Source organism: Catharus ustulatus, chromosome 14 (assembly GCF_009819885.2).
Source record: "Catharus ustulatus isolate bCatUst1 chromosome 14, bCatUst1.pri.v2, whole genome shotgun sequence".
Classification (NCBI taxonomy): Eukaryota; Metazoa; Chordata; class Aves; order Passeriformes; family Turdidae; genus Catharus; species Catharus ustulatus.
The window spans coordinates 5,049,061-5,074,309 of NC_046234.1; the positions used below are offsets into that span (position 1 = coordinate 5,049,061).

General features: G+C 51.9%; 4 protein-coding genes and 5 non-coding genes across 10 annotated transcripts in view; 2 read left to right on the forward strand and 7 right to left on the reverse strand.

Annotated features, from left to right (window-relative positions):
* Positions 1-4,417, forward strand: part of MPP1 (membrane palmitoylated protein 1) — an 18,521-nt gene extending 14,104 nt beyond the window's left edge. For both annotated transcript variants that reach the window (XM_033072182.1, XM_033072183.1), the window contains 4 exons: positions 41-121; positions 497-699; positions 1,035-1,109; positions 3,145-4,417. In XM_033072182.1, the coding sequence (XP_032928073.1) occupies positions 41-121; positions 497-699; positions 1,035-1,109; positions 3,145-3,321 (536 nt within the window). In that variant the 3' untranslated portion in view covers positions 3,322-4,417. The remainder of the gene's footprint in view (positions 1-40; positions 122-496; positions 700-1,034; positions 1,110-3,144) is intronic.
* On the reverse strand, positions 4,128-14,494 carry DKC1 (dyskerin pseudouridine synthase 1). Its single transcript, XM_033072181.1, has 15 exons — positions 14,446-14,494; positions 14,206-14,267; positions 13,851-13,937; positions 13,272-13,363; positions 12,560-12,744; positions 12,022-12,086; positions 11,337-11,463; positions 10,853-10,983; positions 9,765-9,908; positions 9,239-9,359; positions 8,488-8,606; positions 7,586-7,689; positions 7,071-7,137; positions 6,340-6,492; positions 4,128-5,965 (listed from the first exon to the last, which is right to left on the reverse strand). The coding sequence occupies exons 1-15, from the start codon at positions 14,459-14,461 to the stop codon at positions 5,897-5,899; spliced, it is 1,542 nt and encodes a 513-aa protein (XP_032928072.1). The 5' UTR covers positions 14,462-14,494; the 3' UTR covers positions 4,128-5,896.
* Positions 8,116-8,191, reverse strand: LOC117003139. The gene has a single exon (XR_004419468.1). It is a non-coding gene; the product is annotated as a small nucleolar RNA SNORD83 (small nucleolar RNA).
* LOC117003136 lies at positions 8,851-9,096 on the reverse strand. Its single transcript, XR_004419465.1, has one exon. It is a non-coding gene; the product is annotated as a small nucleolar RNA SNORD17 (small nucleolar RNA).
* LOC117003143 lies at positions 10,555-10,687 on the reverse strand. The gene has a single exon (XR_004419471.1). It is a non-coding gene; the product is annotated as a small nucleolar RNA SNORA36 family (small nucleolar RNA).
* On the reverse strand, positions 11,067-11,142 carry LOC117003135. The gene has a single exon (XR_004419464.1). It is a non-coding gene; the product is annotated as a small nucleolar RNA SNORD83 (small nucleolar RNA).
* On the reverse strand, positions 11,674-11,918 carry LOC117003137. Its single transcript, XR_004419466.1, has one exon. It is a non-coding gene; the product is annotated as a small nucleolar RNA SNORD17 (small nucleolar RNA).
* Positions 14,495-15,593: 1,099 nt separating the features above from the next.
* F8A1 (coagulation factor VIII associated 1) lies at positions 15,594-17,023 on the reverse strand. The gene has a single exon (XM_033072184.1). The coding sequence runs from the start codon at positions 17,021-17,023 to the stop codon at positions 15,956-15,958; it is 1,068 nt and encodes a 355-aa protein (XP_032928075.1). The 3' UTR covers positions 15,594-15,955.
* A 1,333-nt stretch (positions 17,024-18,356) lies between these two features.
* Positions 18,357-24,604, forward strand: TRMT2B (tRNA methyltransferase 2 homolog B). Its single transcript, XM_033072694.2, has 12 exons — positions 18,357-18,653; positions 19,384-19,438; positions 19,891-20,010; positions 20,411-20,510; positions 20,650-20,720; positions 21,146-21,292; positions 21,413-21,507; positions 22,035-22,249; positions 22,360-22,461; positions 22,631-22,750; positions 23,639-23,738; positions 24,342-24,604. Exons 1-12 carry the CDS (start codon positions 18,478-18,480, stop codon positions 24,466-24,468), a joined length of 1,428 nt encoding a protein of 475 aa, XP_032928585.1. The 5' UTR covers positions 18,357-18,477; the 3' UTR covers positions 24,469-24,604.
* The last annotated feature ends 645 nt before the right edge of the window (positions 24,605-25,249 follow it).

The window sequence follows — 25,249 nt, forward strand, 5'->3', positions numbered from 1 at the left end:
GCTCTGAGCCCAACTCTAGTGTCCATCTCTCTCCCTCCAGGGGCCAGTGGTGTGGGCCGTAGCCATATCAAGAATGCTCTGCTCAGCAAGAACCCAGAGAAGTTCATGTACCCACCCCCATGTAAGTACTAAGCACAGGCTGCATTTCCTCTCACCTCTTTGATCCAGCACCTTCTGACAGCAGGTGGGAGGTGAGGAGATGTTCCTCCAGCACCACCAAGCTCCTGAAGTCAGAGGTCCCCACATGCAGGGCCTCCCTGCCTGCAGTCCCATATGGACCCAGCTTTACCCACTGCAGAGGCTGCAGGGCTGCTGCTACCCACACACAGACACCTCACTATTTTCATCCAGTGCTTATCCCCAGCTGGCTGTGGTCCCTACTTATCCAAAGCAGGAAGCAGTTAGCAGAGGATGAATACAGCTGAGTCTTGGTGCCTGCTCCTCTCTGTTCCCCTGTCCTTCTGGGGTCCAGCACTCACCCTCTCTCCCTCCCCAGACACCACACGCCCCCAGAAGAAGAATGAGGTGGATGGGAAGGACTATTACTTTGTGTCCACTGAGGAGATGACCCGGGACATCTCAGCCAATGAGTTCTTGGAGTTTGGAAGCTACCAGGGAAACATGTTTGGCACCAAGTTTGAAACAGTGCACAAGATCCACCAGCAGGACAAAGTCGCTATTTTGGACATCGAGCCCCAGGTAGGGAGCAGGGGAAGGGTGCTGGCTGTGACTGTCCCTGCCTTCTCTTCCCAAAGGAAAAAGCCAGCAAGCCCTGGGGTAGCATTTCCGTTCCCAAGATGTGAGTACAGTGAGGGTGTTCCCTGCCACAGCACACACCTGGCTGTGACACCAAGGCCAGGCTGCTGTGGGAGTGGGTTGCAGGGACCCTTTTCCAAGAGTCCACCCAGTGAGCTCATGTCCCCAAAGAGGGGTGTCTCCTTTAGCTCCCACTGCATCACAGACACCGTGCCAGCTGTGCTTGCTCCCAGCCTGGGGCAGGGGCACGCTCTGGTAACTGCACCCTCTCTCCACAGACCCTCAAGATCGTCCGCACGGCTGAGCTCTCCCCGTTCATCGTCTTCATTGCCCCAACAGACAAGGCAGAGGAGGTGAGTGGCAGGGTGTCCCCTCCTGTCCCCCTCTGGCTGGGCTTCTTGGTCCATGGCAGCACCTGCTGCAGCAACCCAGGGCTCCCCATCAGCATGTTCCTCTCTGCTTGGCTTTTGGTGTCCAGAACTCAGTGCAGACCTGAGGAGCAGGAACTGCCAATTCCTGCAGCTGTAGGCTCAGCAGCCCTCATCCCAGCAGCATAATCACAGTGGGGAGCACAGCCTAGCAGTAGGGGTAGGACCATTTATCCTGCCATCAGCTATGCAAATAGACACACAAACAACTGCTCCTTTCATTCTTTGCCTCATTAGGATGCTGATCCCTCTAACGTGAGGATGAAAGCAGCACTGATAGCGCAGTTAACTCATTCAGTGCCAAGCATCAGGCTGGCAGCCACAGGCTATCACTTCCCAGGAAGCTCCCTAGATTCAGGGATGCTGCCTACCCCCCTCCCCTACACCCCAGTCTGGCAGGGAGATGGGAAGACAGGCCAACAAGGAAACCCGTAGCTGTGCTCCTCCTGGATGCAATGGCAACAAGGCCACCTCTTCCAGTCTATTAAGTTTCTTTGTAAAGCTTAAGCTACAGATAGTTTGCAGAGAGGGTATTTATGCAACCTTCAGAGCAAGTGCAGTGCAGGTATTTAGAGGAACATTAACTGCCTGATGCAGCAGCTGGGGAGGGGGGAAGGGGACAGATCTCGGAACAGAAAGGGCCACTCTGTCACCCACCACTGCCTCCCTCCAGAGAGGAATCACATCCTGCTGCAGTGGGCAGGGCCAGCCCTGCTGCCAGGCACTAAATATAACCCTGCAGCTCAGCTCACTCTGAGGAGGGATGCGGCAGAGTTAATGTGACCCCGCAGAGCTCACATGAGCAAAAACTGCTGCTTGCCCTCCCTCCCCTCTCCACCCCCGACAGCTGCTACTTCATCCACAATATAGGAAAAATTAATTATAGAAGAATAGATGAATATTTTCAGTAACTCTTTCAAGATGACAGTAGCTAAGCAGTATATATTTTTTTTGCCCCTAGGGTAATAATTATATTTAAAGTTTGTCAGTGTTGAACTGAACACCTTAAAAGACAGAAGCCTGCTGTGCCCTGAGGGAGGGTGTGGTATGACAAATATTACTGTGCCATCTGTAATGTGTTTTTAGTGCTGACCAGTATTGTGATACATACCCATATGGTCTAACAAAAAAGAAGGGAAGGACATAAAGACTGGTCTGATTTGCGTCTGTTAATATATTTTTAGGTCTTTTTCATCTATTGATAATAGATACATAATAGATAGGATAATTAATATAATCTAATAATACCCATTTAGGTCTATTAATATCTGCACAGAGCCGAGCTCAGCAAGCACTGCACCCCAAGCTGTCCCTCCTCCACAGGCACAAAGCTGCCTGTCTTTCAAGCTCCATTAAGGAAATATGCGGAAATGGTCTGAACCTCACTGCCAGGAGCAGAGCTGTCAAGGGATGCACCCATGGGATGCCCCTACAAGCTAGGCAGCCCAGCCACACTGGCAGGAGGGGAGAAGCAGCTTTGCTTTTACCATTGAAGTACAGCAGTAAAAACCCAGCCCATACCAGGGGAGAGGCCAGTAAAGCTCTGCCAGCTGGTGCTGTTCTGGTTAAGTCAGTGGGAAGGGAGCATATCCTCCAGGGCTCCCACCTCCAACCCAGCCTGAAGCCTGGGGTTGGTGACAATACCCACCAAAGCACTGAGCAGCCTGCTGCTTGTGAACCTTTGCCCTGGGAGCATTTTAAAGGTAAATATGAGAGCCAGCAGGTCTGGCCTTACTCGAGCAGCTATCCTGATGCTCCCAGCACCACACAAAGTCCAGCAAAAGCCCCAGACACAGGCCTAGAGGTCACACAACAGCTCCTGGCCCATCAGACAAGCTCTAAGGATTCTTTGTGCTTTTGATACTTCCAAATCGCCGGAGTTGTGATGGTGTGGGGAGGGGTTTCCCAGTTGGGCTGTGCTGTGAAGTTCCTCTGCTGAGCACTGTGCTGTCCCTTGCAGTCGGAGGCTCTGCAGCAGCTCCGCAAGGACTCGGAGAACATCCGGAGCCGCTACGCACACTACTTCGACCTGTCCCTGGTCAACAACGGCGTGGAAGAGAGCCTCCAGCTGCTGGAGGAAGCCTTTGAGCAGGCCTGCAGCTCTCCACAGTGGGTGCCTGTCTCCTGGGTCTACTGAGAGGGCACCCGAGCCCAGCTGCTTCCCATCAACCATCCTGCAGCCACTGGGAAACACCTCCTCAGCTTCCCCTGCCCCACACAGCCCAGCACAACTCCCCTCCTCTGCTGCTCCACGGACATGGTCTCGGTTCACACACACTCACAGGGTGCCCTCAGCTCCTCTCCTGGAGGAAACAGCACAGGACAGAGGCTGCCTGGGGCCAGCCACCTCCTGTGGCACTGCAGGGCAGGGGCTACAGCAGAGCCCAGGTTAGCTCAGAGCACAGCTCCCTGTCCTCCTCGGGCAAGGGAAAGCACAGTCCTGCTGTAGCACCCAGATCTTCCCTGCAGCAGTCCCAAGGGAAGTGGCAGAACAGGGGCATTTCCAGGCAGATGGCTCCTGCCAGGGCAGGAATGCACACAACTCAAAACCCTTCCCCGTGTCCTTGAGGCTTCAGGGAAGCCCAAGTCCTTAGGAGGCTTCTCCCAGAGCTCCTCCATCCAAGGGTTTCCTCTCACAAATAAGGAAGATGATGAATGTGGCATGGAGCACCCCCAGGCAGGCCTCATCCCATGTTCCCAGGTAGGAGTTTCCTCATTTACTCTGTGCAGCCATAGGTGTAAAAACTCACTGTATTGGAATTCTCACCGTGCAGCTTGGATTGTTACTGCCTGGCCAGAGAAACGGGGCAGCAGCTGAGCCAGTCCCACAGAGCAAACCCCAAAGGGATCTTCAATGGGTAAATTACATCCAGCCACAACTATCTGTTGCATGCAGTAGAAAAGTGTCTACAAAGATCATCCAGGCATGTTTTCCAGTCTAGGGTGTCTCACACTGTATGCAAACATGAAAGCCATGCTCACCCCAGGGTTTGTACTGACTCACAAGCCCCACACCACCATGTCTGGGAAGTGTAACCACATCCACCATGTAGGTGAAAAACCTCATTTGTGTGTTCAGTCAGCTATAGGGGCAAGGGGAAGGTGGTTAAAAGGTCTTGTGCAATTTTTTTTTTTTAAGGATGCCAAAAATAAAAATCTATGTGCAATAGGGACCTTTGTTCTGATCAACTGCAGGGAAACAATGAGCAGCAATAAATGTGCGCTGAAACATTGCCATGGCTGGTGTTTTACCTCTCAGGCTGGGCTCTGACAAAGCAATGACAAAGGCTCTTCTAGTGATGGTCCTCATCAACATGACCATTTCTCTGCCCCAGCACCTTCTTCAGGAGACAAGCAGAAGCTGGGCACAAGGTAAAATCTGCCCCCCTGCCCCCTGAATGCCACTGACCTCTTGGGAGGAGCCAGAGGAGCAAGAAAATCACCTGTTCAAAACCAGAAATTTTATTTATTTTTTTGTAAAAAAAGAGTAAATAAAAATGGATCTTTTTTTTTTGTTTTCCTGCTCAGGTTGTAACACCCACCAGCTGCTGTCCCCACTGCCTGCATTTCCAGCACTGGAGGGGAGGATAGACTAAAGCAATGCACAACAATTAATAGAATTTCTGCAGGGAATGAAATTCAGAACAAAAGAGCCTGGGGTCTTTCCTCATTAAAGGGAGCTAAATCCTGGATCAGCAGCACTACCCCTGTGACAGAGGAGACCTTCTGCCCCCAGCAAGTCATTCCAGATAGGTTAGCAACGAATTTATCTGAAACCGTTCAAGCCCACACCCAACGCTCCCTGGCAGAGCTGCCTCTGACCAAGCTTTTCCTCAGGAGCACTCCAGTCCCAACAGCATGAAGAACATGCTGGTCAGTCACCTCCTGGTCACCTTCTGCCCTCTAGCCACATCCCCACCTCCAGCCTTCAGAGCACACTGGGCATCAGAACCAGGCAAGGCAACCAAAAGCTTTGCAGTCCAACAAATGGGTAGAAGAAGAGCAAAGAGCCAGCAAAAGGGACACACTGCCTAGGTGACTGAGGGAACTGGGCTTGGGAATCAGCACACAATGAACAAGCACATCCTTGTGCTATAAACAAAAAGGAGGAATTCAATTTTCTAATCCTTTCATGACAAAGGTAAAAAAAAGGAGTGAAAAATAATCTGGGTGGACTATTTGTTCTCATTTAACTGAACAAAGCCAAGCATGTGGCCAGGTTAAAACAAAACACAGTCCTTCAGAAGTAACTGATCTGACTGTCCCCATGCAAATCCATTCACATGGGCTGTGACAAAGCCACTCCTCCAGGCAGCAACACATTCTTTAACTGTCAGGTAACAGCTTCAGCCTTGGGAGAAAAGGAAAAAAGAGGCAGTACATGAGGGGGAAGAAAGATTATTCCACCTTCTCTAGGTGAAAACAGAGACCAAGGAAGAGCCAAAAGTTACAGCTTCTCTGAAGATACCACTTCTGTTGGCATCATGGTGCTCAGCTTAGAGATGAATCCAGTGCAGGGACAGTGAGGCACCCTGCTCCTCTGGCAACCCTTAAAACAGGATGGAGAGGGCAACCTGAGCAGGGCAAACACCCACTCACTCATAAAAACAGCAGAAAAGAACTTGCTGGCTCCTCTGCCACGCAGCCAGTCCTCTTCTCAAGGCCTAAAATTCCTCCCTCCTGATGAGGTTGCTTTGGACAGACCCAGCTGCTTAGTCCGAGCTCTCTTCTACCTCCTTTTGTTTCTTCTTCTTCTTCTTGCTGCTGCTGGTCTCACTGGTCTGTGGAGAGATGGGAAAGGTCAGGAAGCCATCAAAAAGGAATTCCCCACTGGCCGTTTCAGGAGGAACAGCTCCACCCCAGAAGCAGTGCAGGCTCCCCAGGCACTCTCCAGCACCATCCTCCCACAGGGACCCATGACAGGGCATCCAGAGCAGAGGTGGCCTGGCAGGAACCCACCAACTGTCCTAGGCCACCTGCCTTATCTATCACCACCAGTTCAGTTTAAAATGCACCTCCAATACATTCTCCTCTGCTATGGCACTCTGTGGACATGCACTGCAGGCTGCTGATGCATTAATTCTGGAGGTAATTAGGGAGAGACAGCAATCTCTGCCATGCATGCACCATACCACAGCAATACCCAATTACATACCCTCTCCATTTGTTCTCCCCCACTCTCAGCTGCCTCTCTGGCCTTCTTCTCTTTCTTCTTCTTTTTCTTTTCCTTTTTGCTCAGCTCCTCTGGTGGTGGGGTGGATGGTGGGGTCACAGCTTCCTCGTTTTCACTCTCTGAGTCTCGCTTTCTCTGTTGGGGAATACATTGTCAGACACACCAACACCAACAGAGCTCAGGTGAGGGGAAAACTGACTGCCTGATTCAATACAACTCCATTTAACAATAAGGTGACTTGCAGACTCTCCAGCATACACTGTCTAGGAGTTGCTTCTGCCAGAATTGCCCCTACTTTTCAGTTTCCTATATTCCAAATATTAGTTTAAAACATTACTGCACCTTTCCAAGGGCATGCAAAAGCCCTGAAGTTACGGAATTTTAGATGCAACTCTTGCATGGACATTTCTATGGACAGCTCTCCATATTCTCCAAAAAGGTTCTCTGGCCCAACAAATCTGATGTGGCTCCATACAATGTATTTTCTTGTGCTGCTTGGTGTTTGAGCTGCAAATTGTGACCTGGGTGGTGGGAAATTGCTGGATTCCCAGGCTAGGAACTGTGAATGGGCATTGACCTTGTGCCTAACAAAGGGCATGGAAGACCCTGGACTAAAAATCATCATTGCACCAAAATGCAGGTGCAAGGTATGTGCAGATAATGGGAATAACAGGGGCATAGAGTAAGAGCCAGAGAGAACTGGCAATACTCACTTTTGCAGCCCTGTCCACCTCTGAAACAGCTTGGTGATCAGCATCTGCTTCTTTCCTGGAAGTATCCCTGAAAGAAAAGATCCCAAGGTTGCACAGGACAGTCATTGGTTGCCTCATGCTGCTCTGGACTGGCACAAATCCCTGTCCCTGCACAGGGGCTCTGTAACCCACCCCAGGAGCTGGGTGGAGAAGTTGGTGTGGGGGAGATCTGCAGCCTGCACCAGGGCCAGCTGGGCTGGGCAACAGCATGGCCTCCCCCATTTAATTTAGCAGACTGACTCCCTCTAAAACCACAACAGGCTAAAAAGGGATAACTGTCTGCACAGGGCCTTTCTTCCAACACTGCCCAAGAGCAACACACTCCAAGAAATGCAACTGCATTCCACAGGTCCAGAGAGCCTAGGGCCAAGCCTAACATGATCCTTGCACAATCAACAGCATCAAGTCCAGGCCTTGCTGCACAGTGCTCCCCTCTGAACAACTGTGTCTGTGGGAGCCACACACCCAGTACCCACCTGTAATCCACATATTCCCTCCTCCAGGACTCTGGTGTGCTCTCATTGGGCTTTCCATGCTTGTCCAGCAGACCCTTCTGGATCATCATCTTCTTCTGACTGGCCTGAAAGCAAAGTGCAACAAGTCAAACTGTAGCTCCAGGTAGGAAAAAAATCCTCCCTCATGGAAGAGGAGAGAATTGAGCAACAAGCCAAGCCAACAACTATTTACCACTGTTCCAAGGACCTTAAAACAAACAAAACATCCCCTGCACAGAAGCCTAAATCTCAGGCAAGAGGCATCTTTATCAGTAAATAATGGCTAATTTGATGGGGGAGTCACAGCAACAGTAATACAACTGCACATCATGGAGTCTGGATGTTTGGAGTCATCAAAGGCCAGCCTGGCTGCAGTTAAGCTACAATATGCCTGTGGTGGGAGAAGAATCCAACAATGGGTGTTCCCACTACTCCTCTCCTTCAGGTACAGTTTAGTGTCTCACAGACAGTGTGCATTTAAGCAGTGTGAAGCTCCTGCCCAGCCCCTCCAGAACCATCAGCATGGGGTGATGGATGAAGGTCATCTTTGCACAGAGTGCTAATGCCATCCACTTCACATCATTTGGCTCTTTACCAGAGGAGGGCTGGTGCTGTAAGTCCTGAGGAGCCCATGCCTGAACACCAGCAGTGGTCCCCAGGCTCTTTTGGTAGGGAAAGCCTCACTCCTACCAGCATGGGGCTGCCACAGCTCTGGCACTGGGAATTGCCACCACTGTAGCTCCAGGAGACCACAGCAGAATTACAGCAAGGCCCTGAAGAAGATACAGGCACAGCTCTGCCCAAGGGTCCCAGAATTCCACATCCCAATATCTGGGCTCCCACCACTGCCCTGGAACTGGCCCCATGCCCACAGTAGCACTCACCTTGGGACCCAACCCCCACTTCCTGGGATATGTGTCTCTCTCCATGATCACTCTCTTGATCTTTGCCACGATGCCATGGTCACATGTAGAAATGACTGCTGTGGTCATCAAGGCAATGGCTGCAGAAGCAGACATGGAGGTCAGTAACTCCTGAAGAGCAAAACTGTGACAGCCTGTTCTGCCTCTGTCAGCACAAAGATGACCAACACCACCCAACAGTGTCACCCCAAGGAATCACTGACTGTCACACAGCTTCCCTGAACACCCTGGTTAGAACTGGGCACCTTTTCAAGTCAAGCTGGCAGTTGCTGCAGTCCCTTTGCACTGATCTACCAGGAGATGTGATGTGCCTGGTGGCAGCATGTGATCAGACAGCATCCCTCGTCCCAGTGAGGATGGAGCCCCCAAAGACGGGCTCCAACCCTGCCAGCACTGCTCCCCTCCTGCAGGCAGCCAGCCACACATCACAGCAGCCCCCAGTAGGACACTGGGATGCTGCAGGATGTCTGGAGGCTGCACAGCACTCAGACCCTAGAACAGGAGCTGGGGTGCTGCAGGAGGGCAGCTCCACTGCACTCAGAGAATGGATAAACTGTGTCATCACCTCACAGCTGCCTTGGGCCCACATTCCCTATCAGGAAGCACTAATTAAACCTTCTGCACATGGGAACTAATTTGTGGTGCCTTTACTATCATATAATCTGTTATTTCTGCAATTAGCTGGACACAAGGAAAAAGAGGCACTTCATACCTAGGCAGATAGCTTCTCCTTTTGTGGTGATGACAACAATCTCCTGATTAAGCTCAATCCCATCCTCATACCGCAGAACACCAGGCAGCATGATCTTGGCTCCATAGCAAATGGCATTAACCTGAAAATGTAGGCAATGGGAGGGCTTAGAAGCTATTACAAGACTTGAAGCTCTAATTTTTAGCTTCTCACTGCTATTACCATCCCAGCAATATCTTCCCTAAGTAATTATTCATTTTTGTCCACTACATAAAACCTGGAAGCTTTGGAAGAAGAGAGCAAAGCACTTATCACAGCAAACAATGGGGGAGGCAGATCTCTCATAACCATCACCATCCTCCTCAAGCAAGGAGAGCAGATCCTTTGTCATTTAATTAATGGCTCCTGCATCTTAGTGCTGCTCTGGGAGGTTCTGCACAAGTCACCATCACTGGGCATCACATGGCTCCTGATCCTGTGCATTCTATCAGCTGCACAAGTCAGGAGGACACTCTGCAGCTCCCCTGGCACTGCCTCAGGAACTCACAGCACTGTCTTTCATGACAAGCCTCTTGTGTGAAGTGAGCAGTTTCTCCAGGGGCAGGATGACCCTTCGCAGGTAGCTGTCGTCCTTGTTGTTGTCATACTGCCACTGGGCATCCAGCACATCATGCATGGTCACCATGTTATCCTGCAAAGACAAAACCCTTCTAAACTCTCCCATCAGCCACCAACTTGAAAGCCCAACAGCAAATAGTGTTTGAAAAAAGGAATAAAACCAGACGCCCACAAGCATGAAAACACAACTTAAAAGAGGAAAAAATACTTTCAGCAGCTTGAGGTCAGCCTAGCTTGAGCTACCAAACCTTTGACCTTCCTAATCTCAGACAGCATTTGGATCTACAGTCTAAGGTCTGCCCACATGAAACTTTTAAATATGACATAACTGAAATTCCTGGGGCTCCTAGACAAAGGTTAGTGAGCAGAAGCCTAAATTAACCAGCTCTTTAATCTGTGATATGCAATAGATTCTGAGGCAGCTGTGAGCACCCAACACCTGGAATTCAGAAATGCCCAGTGATTACAGCTGTGCTAAGAGCACAGATGGGTGGGGAAGCACTTGCACTTTGATACTGCTGCTTTGCAAAAAAATAAAAATTAGTTCTGGAGTTTGGACCAGCAGCAGGATCTGTCTGTGACCAAGAGTGAAAAGACTCTATGGGTGTCAAAGATCACACAAGACTGCATCTCCCAGGCTCATTCCAATGAACCACATTCCTTGAGCTGTGCTGACTCCGAGCAGTCACTTCACACTGCTGAACTCATGGGACACTGGGGCCTGTAGGCTGAGAAATGCAGGTGACATAAAACAAACTTTCAGCCACCACAATGCACTTCCCAGTCACTCACTGTTCCAAAGTTTAATTACCAGAACAGGAGCAACATCCTGAACTGAACTCAACACTTTGGTTCCAGAACATCTACAGCAAGAGCTCTCACTCTTTGGTGGCTATTCACAAAACTCCTCCCCGAGCCTAAACCTCCTCCTAACACTGTGAAACGCACAGTCCCAAGGAACTCTTGCAATTCTGACAACTTCCAATGGGCTGGTTACAGCTGGAGGTGCCACTGTACCGTCTCTCCCAGGATGCCGGAGCGGACTCGGCGGAGCTCTTGCATCTGGCCCCCCACACCCAGCAGCAAGCCCAGGTGGACACAGAGGGTTCGGATGTATGTGCCTGCTTCACAGCTCACCCAGAAGATACCTGAAAGGCACAACAGGGTAGAGTTTTTAAGCAGAAAATAAACCACATCCTTCATGAGAAGCTGTATGCCCAGCCCTTCCCAGAGCCATCAGCATGGGGTGATAGATGAAGGTCATCTTTGCCCTGAGAGCTAATGCCATCTAATTGACATCATTTGGCTCTTCCATGAAGGGTGCAGCAGTAAAAAAGAGATGGGATTTGCTTCCCAGCACACCAAAGCAATGCATGAAGCAGTTACTTCTGGACAATGGGAGGACTTAGGTCTTAAGACATCTGCCAAAAGCAGCCCATTTCACAGAAAATTTTGTCAGTTGTCAGTTTTATAGGAAGAAGGCAGGAAAGTCCTGTTTTACCTAATCTTCTCTCAGGATCATACTCCACCAGCTTGCTCTCATAGATGGTTCTGACTCTCAGTTGTCGTTTGACAGCAGCAATGAGAGGTGGCCGCTGGAACAGGGCACCTGTCAGGGTTTCTATGGCCTGAGGGAAGAAGGAGAAGCAAAAGTTTACACCTGAGCCCTAATGCAGGAGCACCTTGGAGACTGCAGCAATTGTGTCCACTTCCAAGAATGAGAAACCACAAAGTTTATCCTGATTGGTAATGCCATACTTAATAAAGCAAATTCTAGCCAGTGATGTAGTCAAGATGCCAGTGAGCACAGCCAGGATTTTTCCATTAGATGGCAGCATGTGATCAGACAGCATCCCTCGTCCCAGTGAGGATGGAGCCCCCAAAGAGGGGCTCCAACTCTGCCAGCACTGCTCCCCTCCTGCAGGCAGCCAGCCACACATCACAGCAGCCCCCAGTAGGACACTGGGATGCTGCAGGATGTCTGGAGGCTGCACAGCACTCAGACCCTAGAACAGGAGCAGGGTGCTGCAGGTGGGCAGCTCCACTGCACTCAGAGAATGGATAAACTGTGTCATCACCTCACACACCCAGCACACCTAAGCTCCATTCCTGGCCCCTTATCTCCCACCAGTGGCCAGCACTCTGCATGCCAGATGCCAGCATGGCTAAGAGCATGTGAGACTTACCCTGGCCAGCTGAGCCTCACTTTCAATGGCATTGTGCAGCCGAACAATTCCCACATACTCTTTGCCTGAAAGAATGACAAGAGCAGTCAGGAGCGGCCGCTTGCATTTGATGTTGGACATCAAGGTCCACCCTGCTTCACAGCCATGCATCCCCAGAACCCTGAAATCCTACCACTCTTCTAGGAAATGGGCATGACTTATTAGAGAGTTGGTTATTCTTCCAGGGAAATAAATCTAAGCTACATTAATTTATTCTCTGGACTGGAAGAGGCTGAGGCTGTAAATTCAACTCGCATGATAAATAAGACCATGTCAGAGGTGATTTCACTGACTTATAACAGGCCAATCACCAGAAAAGCAATGAAAAAACCACCTGAGACAACATGGATGTGTCCTCAGCTGCTTGGAATAACATGCAACCCTTAAAGGTCAAGGCACTGAAGATTGGCCTTTTCAAGTTTTAGAAATCTCCATTTTGTCTCCAAAAGCACTTCACACATCCCCAGTCACTGCAAACAGCCCTGAGCACCAAACAAACCTGCTCCCTGCTGAGATTTGACGAGCCGTGTCGCCCTCTCGATGCACACAATGAGGCACCCGGTCACCTTGGGATCCAGGGTGCCACTGTGCCCTGTCTTCTCCACTCGCAGGATGCGCCGGATCCACGCAACCACCTCGTGGGAGGATGGATTGGAGGGTTTGTCGAGGTTAATAAAGCCAGACCTACAGTGTAAAATGGCAGGGAATGGGAGCTAAGCATCAGGGCAGACACAGCAACAGTGCAGTAACTTTGAAATGCTGTCCTGGCTGCAAAGAAATGTATTTCTACACAGGTAGATAAGCAATGAGCTTCCCAAAAGCTCAGTGAGCTCACACTGATCTGCTTCATGCACAACAGGTAGAGAATCCATGGTCAAGGACTTCTCTTCTGCCTTCTCCCTACTCTGCACTTAAAAAAACCCCCAAATTCTACAAACTCCAAGCAGTTTCAAAGCCCAGCAGGCCAAGGAACTGTTCCAAAAAACACCAGATAATTCCTTAGATGCTCTGCATGTTCATCCACAGATCTGCTACGACCTCAAAATAAAGAAAACTTTACAGGGAGGGATCAGTGGGTCCTATTTAAATGTTTATGGATTATGGCAATGCACTGAATGAAGAAGAGAGGTACAAGAAGAATCCAGACAAAATATTTGGAAGGTATTAACCGTGAAAGAAAAATAAACCACTCTGGCCTGTACTGCACTCACCTAACATAGTCAGAAATCTCTCTCTTCAGGGGATTAGCACCGGAAGGAAGAGGTGTGTAGTGTGCTGTCCTCACATTTAACTTGTCAAAGTTCTACAAAATCCAAGCAGAAGTTACAAGTCTTTTTAAGCTCCCTTGACTTCAGTGTTGCAATACATCTCCGCAGAAACACCAGGTCTGATCTGTACATTTAAGTGATAGAGCCACTTCCAAAATGAAAATGACCCAACAACGAAGCCATGATAATATTTTACAAAAATCGAGAAAAATAGAAATCCTGGACTGAAGGAGATGGGAAAGCAGCATTGACAATCCCCAGAAACTCAGCAGAAGCATCCTGGAAGTCTATACACACCACAGGCCATGCTCAGACCCAAATTAAAAACTCAAGAAATACGGCAGGATCTTTCCAAGGCATGGAAAACTCACAAAACTTAATGGATACTGCTGGAGACACTGTAACACGGTTTCTGCAGGCAGAGCACCACGTGCGCCGCTCGCTGCAGCGCGGTTACACCTCCAGGAGACAAAAGGAGCGGGAACACGGACGGGCCACGAGGTCGAGCAGAACGCGCCCTACCTTCAGCAGCAAGGGCCACTGCGACGTGTCCAGCTGGGCCACCCGGGACTCGGGCTTGATGAGGAAGTCCTCGGTGTGCTGAATGTCCTGGGGGGGCGAAGTTCAGCGGGATCAGAGCGGAGGAAGCGGGCGGGCCGCGCTCCCACCACTCTCTCCACGTGGCCCCGGCGGCTCCGCTGCCGCCACGCGGGGCCGCGCTCCCGCCGGGACGGGGCGGGGAGGGCCCATCCCAGTCCATCCCGACCCATCCCAGCCCTTCCCACGGTCCCCGCAACCCGTCCGCACGGAGGGGGCTGCGGGAGCCCCCCCGCACCCCGAGCACGGCCCGATCACCCCCTGCCCCCGCCGCGCTCACCGCTACATCATCATCGCCCAGCGCCCGCTTCTCCTTCTTCCGCCGCTTCTTGGCGCTGGAACCTGCAGGAGCGACACGCCGGGAGTGAGCGCGGGGAGCGCGCACGGCCGGGACCGGAGAGCGGCAAAGGCCCAAGGGGGGCAAAGCCGCCCGCAGAGCCTTCCCCGAGCGGCGCCGCGCCGGCCCCGAGCCCTCCCCGCCGGGGTCCCCGCGCCCCCGCCGGTCCCCACCGCTGCGCACCGTCCCCGTCCGCCATGGCCGCGCCGCGTGCTGCCCGCGCCGCCCGGAGCGCCCCGTCCCGCCGGGCCCCGCGCGCCGCGTCACCGGCACCGCCCGCCCGCGCCGCGCCCCTTCCGGGACCGCCCCGGACCGGCCAGCCCCGGCGCTGCCGCCGAGTTACAGTGCTGGTTACAGTTTCATCTGTCGCAATTTAAGGAGGACGCGGACATACCGTGATTTCGCCCCGTGGGTTTTTAGTTTTGCCTGCCGGCCTGGCGCATCCACGGCTAACTAAAACCATGAAATAACACCCAGTTCGGATCCGAGCCTTTCTCAGCATTGTCTCTTACATTGTCAAAAAGAGGCTTGAGGTAACTCAAGCCTCTTATAATTAGCAGTTTCTCTGCGTTTTACAGGAGAAACCGGCAAGTTCTTCATTATCTAAATGTGGAAGGTGAAAAGCACTTGAAAAACGAACACTGGCAAAGCATTTGAAAAAACTGCTGTCTCCAGACCCAAATATTAAGAGCACTGTTTAACACAGTTACTTCTCACCTCTGGCTTCTCTCACAGGTGTACAAACTGGATTGCCTTCTTTCTGAAAGCCTCAGCAGCCTCTGCAGGGTCTCTGGAAGTGCTGGCTGAGGTGTTTGTTTCACTGACAGTAGCTGGGTACCCTAGAATTGCTTTTTGTCTGCCCAACACGCACACCCCCAGGGCATCTCCAGCTTCGAGGATAAAGCCTGCCCTGCTTTAGGTGGTATATTAGCACTGCTGGGGTTTAGCAAGGCCTGTACCCAACAGCTGAGTGCACCAAAGACATCAGGGTCTTTTCTCCTCTAAAGCTGCCTTCACTTAAAGGTCCCAAGAAGCAGAAACTAAGAGACAGAAGTGGCTGAGAGCAGACGGATAACAGCTAAAAAGAATTCCAGAAATAGTCCACGTTCTAATAACTTCAGTAACTTTACCACCTCCACTACCAACTGCCTTAGCTGAAGTAGATTTGCCATTATGCAGTCTCAGTTCTCTGGCTTAACAGCTGCTACAGAGGCTGGAGTCAGCCACCATCACCCAAGGAACCACTTGTAGGTCAGTAACCAACCCCTTTTGTCCACCACCAAACTCAGGGCCTTGTGTTGGCTGCAGTGACTGTTGTTTTCAGAACAGGGAAAAATGAAATCTTATTTTTATGTAGGTTTTTTGTTCTTTTTTTTAATCACTCTTAACAACACTTGATTCGTAGATACCCAAATCCTTCAACACATACAAATCGCACCCAGTCTTTTAATGAACAGCTTCCTTCTGCCCTTTCTACTTTCGGGTGACACTTCTTCCAAGTGAATGACAACTTTCAGTACATACAGTGAGCAGTTTACTGCGACACAAGGCAAACGTGTAGATGAACGCATTCTCTCATCAACCATTACTTCACTGCGTTACAGAACTCGTATTAAAAATAAATAACGGGATAGAGTCTGTGCTGGCACCGGCTGAAGCGACCAGTCCGACCTGTCCCTGCGGGCGGCGGCGCTCAGAGCCCCTGTCCGGCGGGGCTCAGCATCTCCTGCAGCACCAGGTGCAGCAGATGGTTCTGCTCGGCGCTCAGCAGCGGCCACAGCTCGGCCTGCAGAGCCTTCAGCGCCTCCGCGTCCTTCTCCTGGCAGGCCAGCACTGCCGACTGCAGCAGCAGGAACAGCTCTGCCGGCAGGTAGCTGGAGGCCGGCGGCAGCCCCCCGGCCGTCCCGCTGCCGCTGCCGGTGCCCGGTCCGCCGTCGGGCGCCTCCCAGCAGTACTGCTCCAGCGTGCGGGCGTGCTCGGGCAGCAGCTTGGCGGGCGGCGGCTGCAGCAGGAGCAGCAGCAGCACCCGGGACACCTCGCAGCGCGCCAGCACGTCCAGGAAGGCGCCGCCGGGCGCGCCCCCGGCCCCGGCCGCACCGCCCAGCCCGGCCCCGGCCAGCGCCTGAGCCCGCGTCAGCGTGGCCAGCGCCCCGGCGTAGTCGCGGGCCAGCAGCAGGCAGGACGCGCGCTCGGCCAGGCAGCGCAGAGCCTGCAGCGGCAGCCGCGCCGCCGTCAGCAGCTCCGCCGCCCGCTGCAGGGGCGCGGCGGCGCGGGCGGGCTGTCCCGTGTCGCGGAGCGCGGCCGCCAGCTCCAGGCACGGCCCGGCCGCCAGCGCGGGCTGCCCCCGCTCCAGGTGCAGACGGGCGGCGAAGGCCCCGCAGCTCTGCGCCGCCGCCACATGCTCGCCGAAGCCACCGCGCAACCCCAGGCGCTGCCGCAGGTCCCGCTCCTGGCGCAGGAAGAGCCGCGCGGCCTCGGCCAGCGCGGCCGCCTCGGCGGGGCCGTGGAACAGGCTCTGGGCGCAGCGCGCCACGGCCAGCTGGCACCAGGCGGCATAGGGCAGGCTCTCCTGGGCGCGCAGCTCCCGCGCCAGCGCCGCGAACTGCTCCGCCGCCTCCGCCACGTTCGGTTTCCGCAGGAACCGCCGCCGCAGCTTGGCCGACACCAGCCGGTACCGCGACAGGAAATCGCCGTCGCCGCCGAGCCCCGGCCCGGAGCCGCCCGCCCCGCCGGGGCCGGAGCCGCCGCCCGCCGACAGCATCCCGGGCCCAGCGCGGAACTGACGCGCCGCGCCGGGCCGCGCTCCGCCGCGCGCCGCCGGCCAATCAGCGCCCGGCCCGCCTCTCGCAACAGGCCAATCAGCGTCCGCGCCGGCCTCTCGTGGACAGTGGGGGGTGGCAAGGGCGAGGCCAATGAGGCCAGCGCGTCCCCGCTGTCACCGCCCGTGATGGGCGTGGCTAATCACGGCGAGCACCGCCCCAATCATGTAGCTGGCCAGAACCGTATGGCGCCCCCTTGCGGAGTGGAGGACCCGCGTTCCGGCTCCGGCCCCACCGGGACGAGGAGAGGGACCGGGACCGGGACCGGGACCGGGCGGGGAAAGGACCAGACTCTGGAGCTCTTGAGGGAAATCGCAGCAGCCAGGTTCACACAAGAACAATTCACCCAAACGGTAGAAAGTGGGTGGGTGAGCCTCCTGGCCAAAGGATTGTGTGGCGGCAGGAATTTTAGGTGACATGGAAGGGTGACATATCATAGAATCACAGAATCACTAGATTGGAAGAGACCTTCAAGATCATGGAGTCCAACCCATGCCCTAACACCTGAACTAAACTATGGCCACAGCCAGTCTTTTTTAAAACACGTCCAGGGATGGTGACTCCACCACCTCCCTGGGCAGACCATTCCAGTACTTTATCAGCCTCTCTGTAAAAAACTTTTTCCTAATATCCAACCTATGTTTCCCTCGGCACAGCTCAGGACTGTGGCCTTTCGTTCTGTCAGTTGCTGCCTGCAGAAAGAGACCAAGCCCCACCTGACCACAACCGCCTTTCAGGAAGTTGTACAGGTAAACACGTGGACAAGAGAACTCTTGGGGTGCCTAAGTGGATAAACGATAAACTCGGGGAATCGCCAGCACTGAGAATATTTGGTTCCTGAGAGAGTTAAGTGAGCATGGGGCCACCCGTGCTTGCGTGCTCCTCGTTTTCCCTGAGCACCTGCTGGAGGCACGGCCCGGGCTGGCTGGGAGAGGCTGTTCTTGCTCTCCTGTCCCTGTGACCACACGTGCCCAGCCGCGCCCACCCTGCCAGCCCAGCTGACACGGCAGGCACACCTCCCTCCTGCTCTCTCCGCAGTCCTGAGTGTCCCACCGGACAGGCTCGGGGGCAGGTGGCGCTGGGCTCTCAGTCTGTCCCAGGCCACGGCAGTGCTGTGACATTCGCCACCCGTGACCGAGCAGCACAGCGGTGAAAGCTCAGCTCTCCCCGGCACCGCCCGCTCCAGCACTCGCCGGGGCTCCGCGGGCAGCCCGGGGCGGGGAGCAGGGCCGGGCACGGGGCGGTCGCTGGGCTCTCACCGCGCCCCTTCCGCCCGGAGCGGGTCCGGTTCCCGTGTCCCGGGCCGGTTCCCGTGTCCCGGGCCGGAGCGGGGCCGGTTCCCCAGCCCGTGCCGCTGCTCGGTTGCCCGCGGCGGGCACAGCCCCTCGCACTCGCCATGGCTCTGTCCTGTGTGCTGGGGCCACCGCGCCGCCACCTCCGCCCTCCGCCGCTCGCCCTGCTCCGCCTGTCCCCTCGGCACCGCAGCCTGGTGACAACCACGGCAGCAACGTGGGGAGGGAGGAAAAAGGCCAGGGTGAGCTGCGGCCTGCCAGAGCTTTCCTGGGAGGAGAGGTATGGCTTTTCCAAAATGACCGAGCATTCTTTTAAAGCAGCAAGCACCTAAAACTGCGAATGTGGTGGTTAGGGGTTTACTTCTCCCCAGTAGGAATAGAAGAACCAGGGCTCGGCTCATTTGACTGGAGACTGGCCTGGGGAGGGGATAGTGGAGAAGACAAATTAAAAGTTTTGAGAGGAAAGGAGCAGATGAGTTGCCATTTTGGCAAGCAAAAAGTGATAGTCCATTCGATTTGCAGTCCTGAACCTCAGAGTAGTTAGCACTGGGTGCTTTAGAAGCAGCTCCAAAAATCCTACCTAAGCAATAACTGCAACTTATCCAGCTGCGGGGTGGTGTTCCCCATGGTCTCAGGGAGTCACTTAGGAGTGCTTGAATAATATCAGCCTCACCTCTTTTTTTGAGGATTTTTTTTTAAACAGCTTTTATGTACTTTTTTCTTGTTTGTTCTGCTTTGGATATGAGTAGTGGCAAGTTCTGAGGTTTATCTCTAAACTATTTCTGTGTAGGTGGCCAGGTCAGGGCAAATGGGCAGCTTGAAATTCCCTCCTGCTGCACACAAACTGTGCATTTCACTGTGGTTCCCTGGGAGTCTGGGTGGTCACAGCCAACCCTGGTGCAGAGCCCACACCAGAACAGTCCTGCCCATGAAGCAGCTGACAGAGATGTTATGCCATAGGAATCAGGATCAAGTAGCTCTGGGCAATGCCTTGCTGTTGTGCTTTCCAGGTTAGCAAATGCAGTGACACCACTGTGGAGACTTCCCTACCAAGAGCAGCTGCAGGTAAGATGTGTTTACAAACTCTTTTCTCTTATGTTGCCCCAACTGTCCCTCCTATCCTCTTGAGCAGTAGCCCTTAATGCTGCAAACTCTTCAGACCCCATGTACTACTGCTTTGATCCTGCTATTGTGAAGGATAAAACTGGGAGGTTCCTTGTAGTACAGAGGATGGACATTTGCACAGTGATCCTGTCTTCTGTGGGACTGCTCTGCTTCACTGGGGCTTCAGGTTAGACAAAGTGTTCCAGGCCAGCATTTGGGGACCACAGACCAGGATTTTTCTTTCTTCCTGTTTCTCCAAGCAGCTGTGATTATGAAAAAGGCAGAGTTCCTCTGGGACTATATTTTCGCTTGCAGTTTTTCCTCCTGTTGGACTCCCCAGAGGTGGGTGATGAGGAGCTGCCCACCATTGTGTGGTCCTGTGAGAGTGTTTCTGCCTCAGAACTCCTCTGCAGGTAAAGTATGAAAGCCAGAGGAAGATTTTGCAGACACTGGCATCTCGTCTTGAGGAGCTGGGCATAGATGCACAGAAACCTGGTGAGCTGTGTTGTCCTCTGCAGCCTGTAGTCCCTTCGGTGAGTGTCCCATGGGAATGCTCTTCCCTCTGAGCCACAAACAGTCTCTCACTCAACAACTCAAGAGTCTCATGGGGGGGCATTACTTGGTTGCAGAGACTGTGTCTGAGTCAATCTTTGCTAACTTGTGCTTTGCAGCTTGTGACTGCCTGAGAGTGAACTAAGCCTTGTGCTTAGTGCACCTTTTTTGGTGCCTCAGGCCTCTCTGTTAAACCTGTCACCATTCTGTCACAGAGAGCCACTTCTTTTCCCCCAGGGGCAGCAGTGGGGTTCTTGTGCACAAGCCCCTTCATCTACATCTTCCCATGCTGGCAACAGAATAACCAGGCTGGGGTTTGGCTTTCCTCCATTGCTTTTTCTTTTAATTGGAGGCTTTGCTTTTTCTTCTTTTCTCCCTCAGCCCATCATTAATGGCTACCGAAACAAATCGACTTTCTCTGTGAACCGAGGACCAGATGGGAACCCCAAAACTGTGGGGTTGTATGTAGGAACTGGCAGAGGTCAGTGCAGGACAAGAAACTCATAGAAAACTTCTGGCATGGGTGTGGGAATGGGGAAAGGACTCTCTACAGTTTATCATGTCAGATGCTACAGTGCTTTACGAGCAGAGCAATTAAATACCTGTCCATCTCTTTACAGAAAGAAATATTGTCTGTGTGAAAGCCAACCATGTGGAGAACATACCCTCAAAACACAAACAAGTAGCCCAGGTAAATAAGTAAGTCATTCCTGTGGAATAGAGAGACTGCAATAACTCTTACTTGGGAGAACACTGTAATTTTAATTGTGCTATATTTTCAAGTCCACTTTCATGTTCTGAAAATTTTCATGCCTGAGTTGGTGATAAAATACTTTTATAAAAGCTCACAAGTTAATATTGCAGCCCATAAAGTGTCCCGAGTAATGAAGTAAATCAAGTGGCAATCAAGTATTCCTGCCAATATATTAAAATACATAAGAATTGCAAATTGAAATTATTAAAATGTGTTGTCTTTCAAGAACCTGGAAGGAGCTTTCATACAGTGTATTAAAATGAAACAGAAAAAGCAGTGGTGGAAGGGCTGTGTGTGGGAGGGAACTAAGAGCAGGGTAGTTGTCTCCATGGTACTAAAAGTGCCGTTTCCCCTGCCCTCAGTGCTATGAGGAGTTCATCTGTCACTCCCCCCTGGACTCCTGCATCCTCTTCCATGAAGGTGGACACTGGCGAGAGCTCGTGGTTCGTACCACCGGCTGTGGCCACACCATGGCTATCATCACCTTCCACCCCCAGCAGCTGGGCCAGGTGAGCACTGGAGGGCAGGGCAAGAGGCACAGCAGACATCTGGCTGAGCTGAGCCTGCTGGGGAGAGGGGTCTAATCAGGTTACCCAAAGAGACAGCTTTGCCTTTCTCACTCTTGACAGGAGGAACTGGCTACTCAGAAAGCATTGCTGAAGGAATTCTTCACATGTGGCCCTGGAGCAGTCTGTGACTTGACTTCACTTTATTTCCAAGAGAGGTAAATACCTTGTTAGGTGGAGTGAGCAGAAACAAAGCCACCTCCTTCTTCTACCCCCTTTCTGACCAAATTCAAATTCCACCATTTCAGGAAGTGCTGGAAGAGAATGACAGACGTTTGGATCCCTCTTGAAGATGTGGCTTTAAGATGGCCCCATCTTTTATTTTTCCAGACTTACTTGAACATGCTGTGGCTCTACCTCTTGGGAATTATGAGCCTGGGAAACTTAAAGAAAAAACTTCCAGTGACTATCCCAAGACAGTAAATCACATTAGCTGCAAAACTAGGGGATAGATCTGAGGAAGGCTGCCTTCTGCTGAGTACATAATTTTGATCCTTTTAGTGAAATTTAGGCAAGTCACATATTCCTTACAAAGATTCAAAACGTTTTAATCTCATTGAAAAGCTCACATGAAATATAAGTTGTTGGGTGGAAGAACCATCCTCTGCTGCCCATGAGCACCCTGGGGATGGAAACCAGCTCTTCTCTGCTGCCTTCTAACAGCTGTTTTTTGTGTGATCTGCAGCACCATGACACGCTGCTCCCACGAGCAGTCCCCCTTCCAGCTCCTCCACGGAGCACCACACATCTTCGAAGAACTGCTCGGCCTGAAGTTCCGCATCTCTCCAGATGCCTTTTTCCAAGTCAACACGGCTGGAGCAGAAGTTCTGTACCAGGCAGTCGGGGAGCTCTGCCAGGCTACTGGGGACACTGTCCTCCTTGACATCTGCTGTGGAACAGGTGTGTTCCTGGGCTGCCAGAGGTCTGCATTCCAGGGAGGATCCTCGCTGTGTAAGGGCCTGTTTCTTCAGCATGAATGTATGGAGTATTTTTGTTTCCTGTGTTTGCAGGCACAATTGGTCTCTCTCTGGCTCACCGAGTGTCCAAGGTTATTGGTGTCGAGGTGGTGGAGAAGGCAATAGAGGATGCTGAGTGGAATGCAGCATTCAATGGTGAGTTCAGACTCACTGTGGCAAAAAAATTCAAACTAGATGCTGAAAAATCAGAGTAGAAGTGAGCAGAGGGACCCTAACCTGTTACCTTCACACAGCAAAGGGTGGTTCATGTTATACTTAACTCATGGTGAGACTCAGTTCATGTGGTTGCTTTTCTGTTTCACAGGGATCTCAAACTGTGAGTTTCACAGTGGAAAGGCAGAGGCTGTGTTACCACAGCTCCTGGCATCGTGGGAGGATGCCCGACCGCTTGTTGCTGTGGTGAACCCTTCCCGGGCTGGCCTACGTGAGTGAAAATGCTATTTATTTTCATCTTGTAAACAGAGAGTTTTGAACAAGTCCTGTGAGACCTGTTATACTGGCTTTAAACTCTTTCCTTGCTTAGTCTCTCTTTTCTTGTTGCTGACAAAAGCTAAAACCCCATAAAGTCTGCTGTTTTCAGTGCCTTCATCATGCTTTCTCTTTAGCTCTAATATTTTTTCCATCTATCACAGGCTCACACAATTATTTAACAGAGAAGGGACCTCTGGAGGTCTGTGGTGCCATCTCTCAACTATAGCAAGGCCAGCTTCAGAGTTGTATGAGGTTGCATGGGGATGTAAAGCCTAGCTGAGGTTTGAATGTGTCCAAGGGTGTATTCCCTCTCCTGAAAATGTTTTCCCTAATATAGCATCTATTGCTTCTCATCCTCTTCTCATGCCTTCTGAGAAGATTCTCAGTTATCTGTAATCCCCCATGAGGTCTCTGAAGACAGTAAATGGATCCTTGCTTACCTTCTCTTTCCCAGAATGAATAACCCAGCCCTCACACTATCTCAGTGGTCTCCCCTGGAGTGTGTACTGGGAACTCACACACTGGTCCTGGTGCCCAGATGCACTCTCACAAATGTGTGTGGAAGGTTTTATGTGCCTTTGCATAATTGACTAAGATTTTTTCTCTCATCCTCTATCCCCCTGGGAAGCAGAGGGACTTCTCCCATTGCTCTGCCCTGCCTGCCAAATTGGCTAAGCTGTCAGCAGTATGGGTCACTCCCGTGACCTCCTGAGAGACCACATCTGAGACAGAATGTGGCAAAATATGCATCTGTATTTCTGACACTTCTGTGATGCTGTGTAGTCACTCCTTCTGGAGAGCTCAGGGTGGTGGTGGGAAAGCAGGGTGTCTGTTTTTGCAGATTACAGGGTGGTACGAGCCATCCGGAACTGCAGGTCCATCCGCAGGCTGCTCTACATCTCCTGCAAGCCAGAGGGTGAAGCCATGAGGAACTTCCTCGAGTGAGCACTCTCCTCCTTTCTGTTCATCTCAGTGACAGACCCTGTGAAGTCCAGACAAGGCATCAGTGAGGAATAGAATTAATGCAAGCATGGCACAATGACATTGTGCATCCTTCTGAAAAAAAAAAAAAAAAAAAAAAAAAAAGCACACCTGGATGTGAGATACAGAGTCCATCTGGTTCACTGCAGGAAGGTTGGCCCCTCACCAAGAAAGGGAAGCCAAGGGGATTTGTCACCTGCTTAGGGTTAATCATGTAGCTTTATCTGGTCAGCTTTTAGCTGGGGTAGACCCAGGTGATAAATCTGTCTGCAGGCAGCGATAAGGGCAGTGCAAAACTGAAACTGAGTATCTTTCAGCTGGGATGGCTTGTGAGAAAAGGAGCTTCTAACTTGCCACTGACTGTTCAGATTGTCCCTGAGGTTTTCAGAGCTGGTTGGGGATTCAGTATTGATGGTTCCACGCCTCAGTGAGTGTCAGCTGCAGACTCTGAGGAATGTTAGCCAAACACATTGTACCTCCTCTGTGGATCCCCCTTGGATTGTGATACCAGTGGTGGGAAGGCTTCTGCTACTGGTCTAAAAGGTGCTCTTTGCTTTCCACAGGCTATGCTGCCCACCTGACCCACGGAAGAAGCTGACAGGGGAGCAATTTTCCCCCATGCTGGCTATTCCTTTTGACATGTTTCCTCACACTGGACATTGTGAGCTGCTGCTGCTGTTCACCCGCTGACAAGGAGGCAGGAATGAGCTCTGAGAGCTTGGGAAGCAACCTCCTCTTGTCCTGAAGAGCTGATGTAGTTAGGATTTTAACTTATTTTCTGTGAAGTTGTATAAAAATAAATAATTTTGTTTTTTCTCTTACTTTAGCTCGCCTACCAACACTGTTCTTTAAAGAACTACTTGGATTTCTAGGGTGAAAAGGTTCTCTGTAGCATTTCATCACCCTTCCTTCCCCTGCAAATCTTGGGCTGCTGGTAAAAGCAGCCTGGAAAAGACTCTCCCTGCGTTGAGGAATATGCAAGCTGCAAATTGTGGCTTGGATAGTGGGAAATCGCAGGAGCCCCAGGCAAGGAGCTGTGAATGGGCGCTGACCTTGTGCCTAACAAAGAACACGGGACTTCCAGCTGGGTGTGAGAGTGGATTCTCATCCACAGACTCGAACAAACCAATGAACAATGAGTAGACACCTCTAATTTTCCACTGGTCAGAACTGTTGTGGGAGATTTAGGATGGAAGAGTAAGAAAGCCCAGGGATTCCTTTGTTGGGGTCCATGCCTGGAGGAGGCACCAGCTTCAACAATGAGATTTTTCTATGAAACAAAATAAAGACAACAGATTTCAGTGTCTCTGTTCACATCTGCCTCCCCCTTCTCCACTAATGATTGCTGATGGCTAAATATGAAGTGCCCTGTGCAAATGTCAGATGCAATATTTTCCTCTTCAGGATGTTCTGCAATAGCTAATTAAAATTTTTCTTCTGTTTTGTATATGTCCTGTCCTGCTCACATTGT

What these genes read in the sequence shown, in the direction of transcription:
- DKC1 (XM_033072181.1), bottom strand. An exon ending in GTGAGGCTCAGCTGGCCAGG is followed by an intron (nt 11,464 to 12,021) that starts GTAAGTCTCACA and finishes TTCTTCCCTCAG; the next exon opens with GCCATAGAAACCCTGACAGG. An exon ending in AGGAGAAGCTATCTGCCTAG is followed by an intron (nt 8,607 to 9,238) that starts GTATGAAGTGCC and finishes CTGCTTCTGCAG; the next exon opens with CCATTGCCTTGATGACCACA.
- F8A1 (XM_033072184.1), bottom strand. Translation starts at nt 17,023, where the DNA reads ATGCTGTCGGCGGGCGGCGGCTCCGGCCCCGGCGGGGCGGGCGGCTCC.
- TRMT2B (XM_033072694.2), top strand. Translation starts at nt 18,478, where the DNA reads ATGGCTCTGTCCTGTGTGCTGGGGCCACCGCGCCGCCACCTCCGCCCT. An exon ending in CCTACCAAGAGCAGCTGCAG is followed by an intron (nt 19,439 to 19,890) that starts GTAAGATGTGTT and finishes ACTCCTCTGCAG; the next exon opens with GTAAAGTATGAAAGCCAGAG. An exon ending in GTATGTAGGAACTGGCAGAG is followed by an intron (nt 20,511 to 20,649) that starts GTCAGTGCAGGA and finishes ATCTCTTTACAG; the next exon opens with AAAGAAATATTGTCTGTGTG.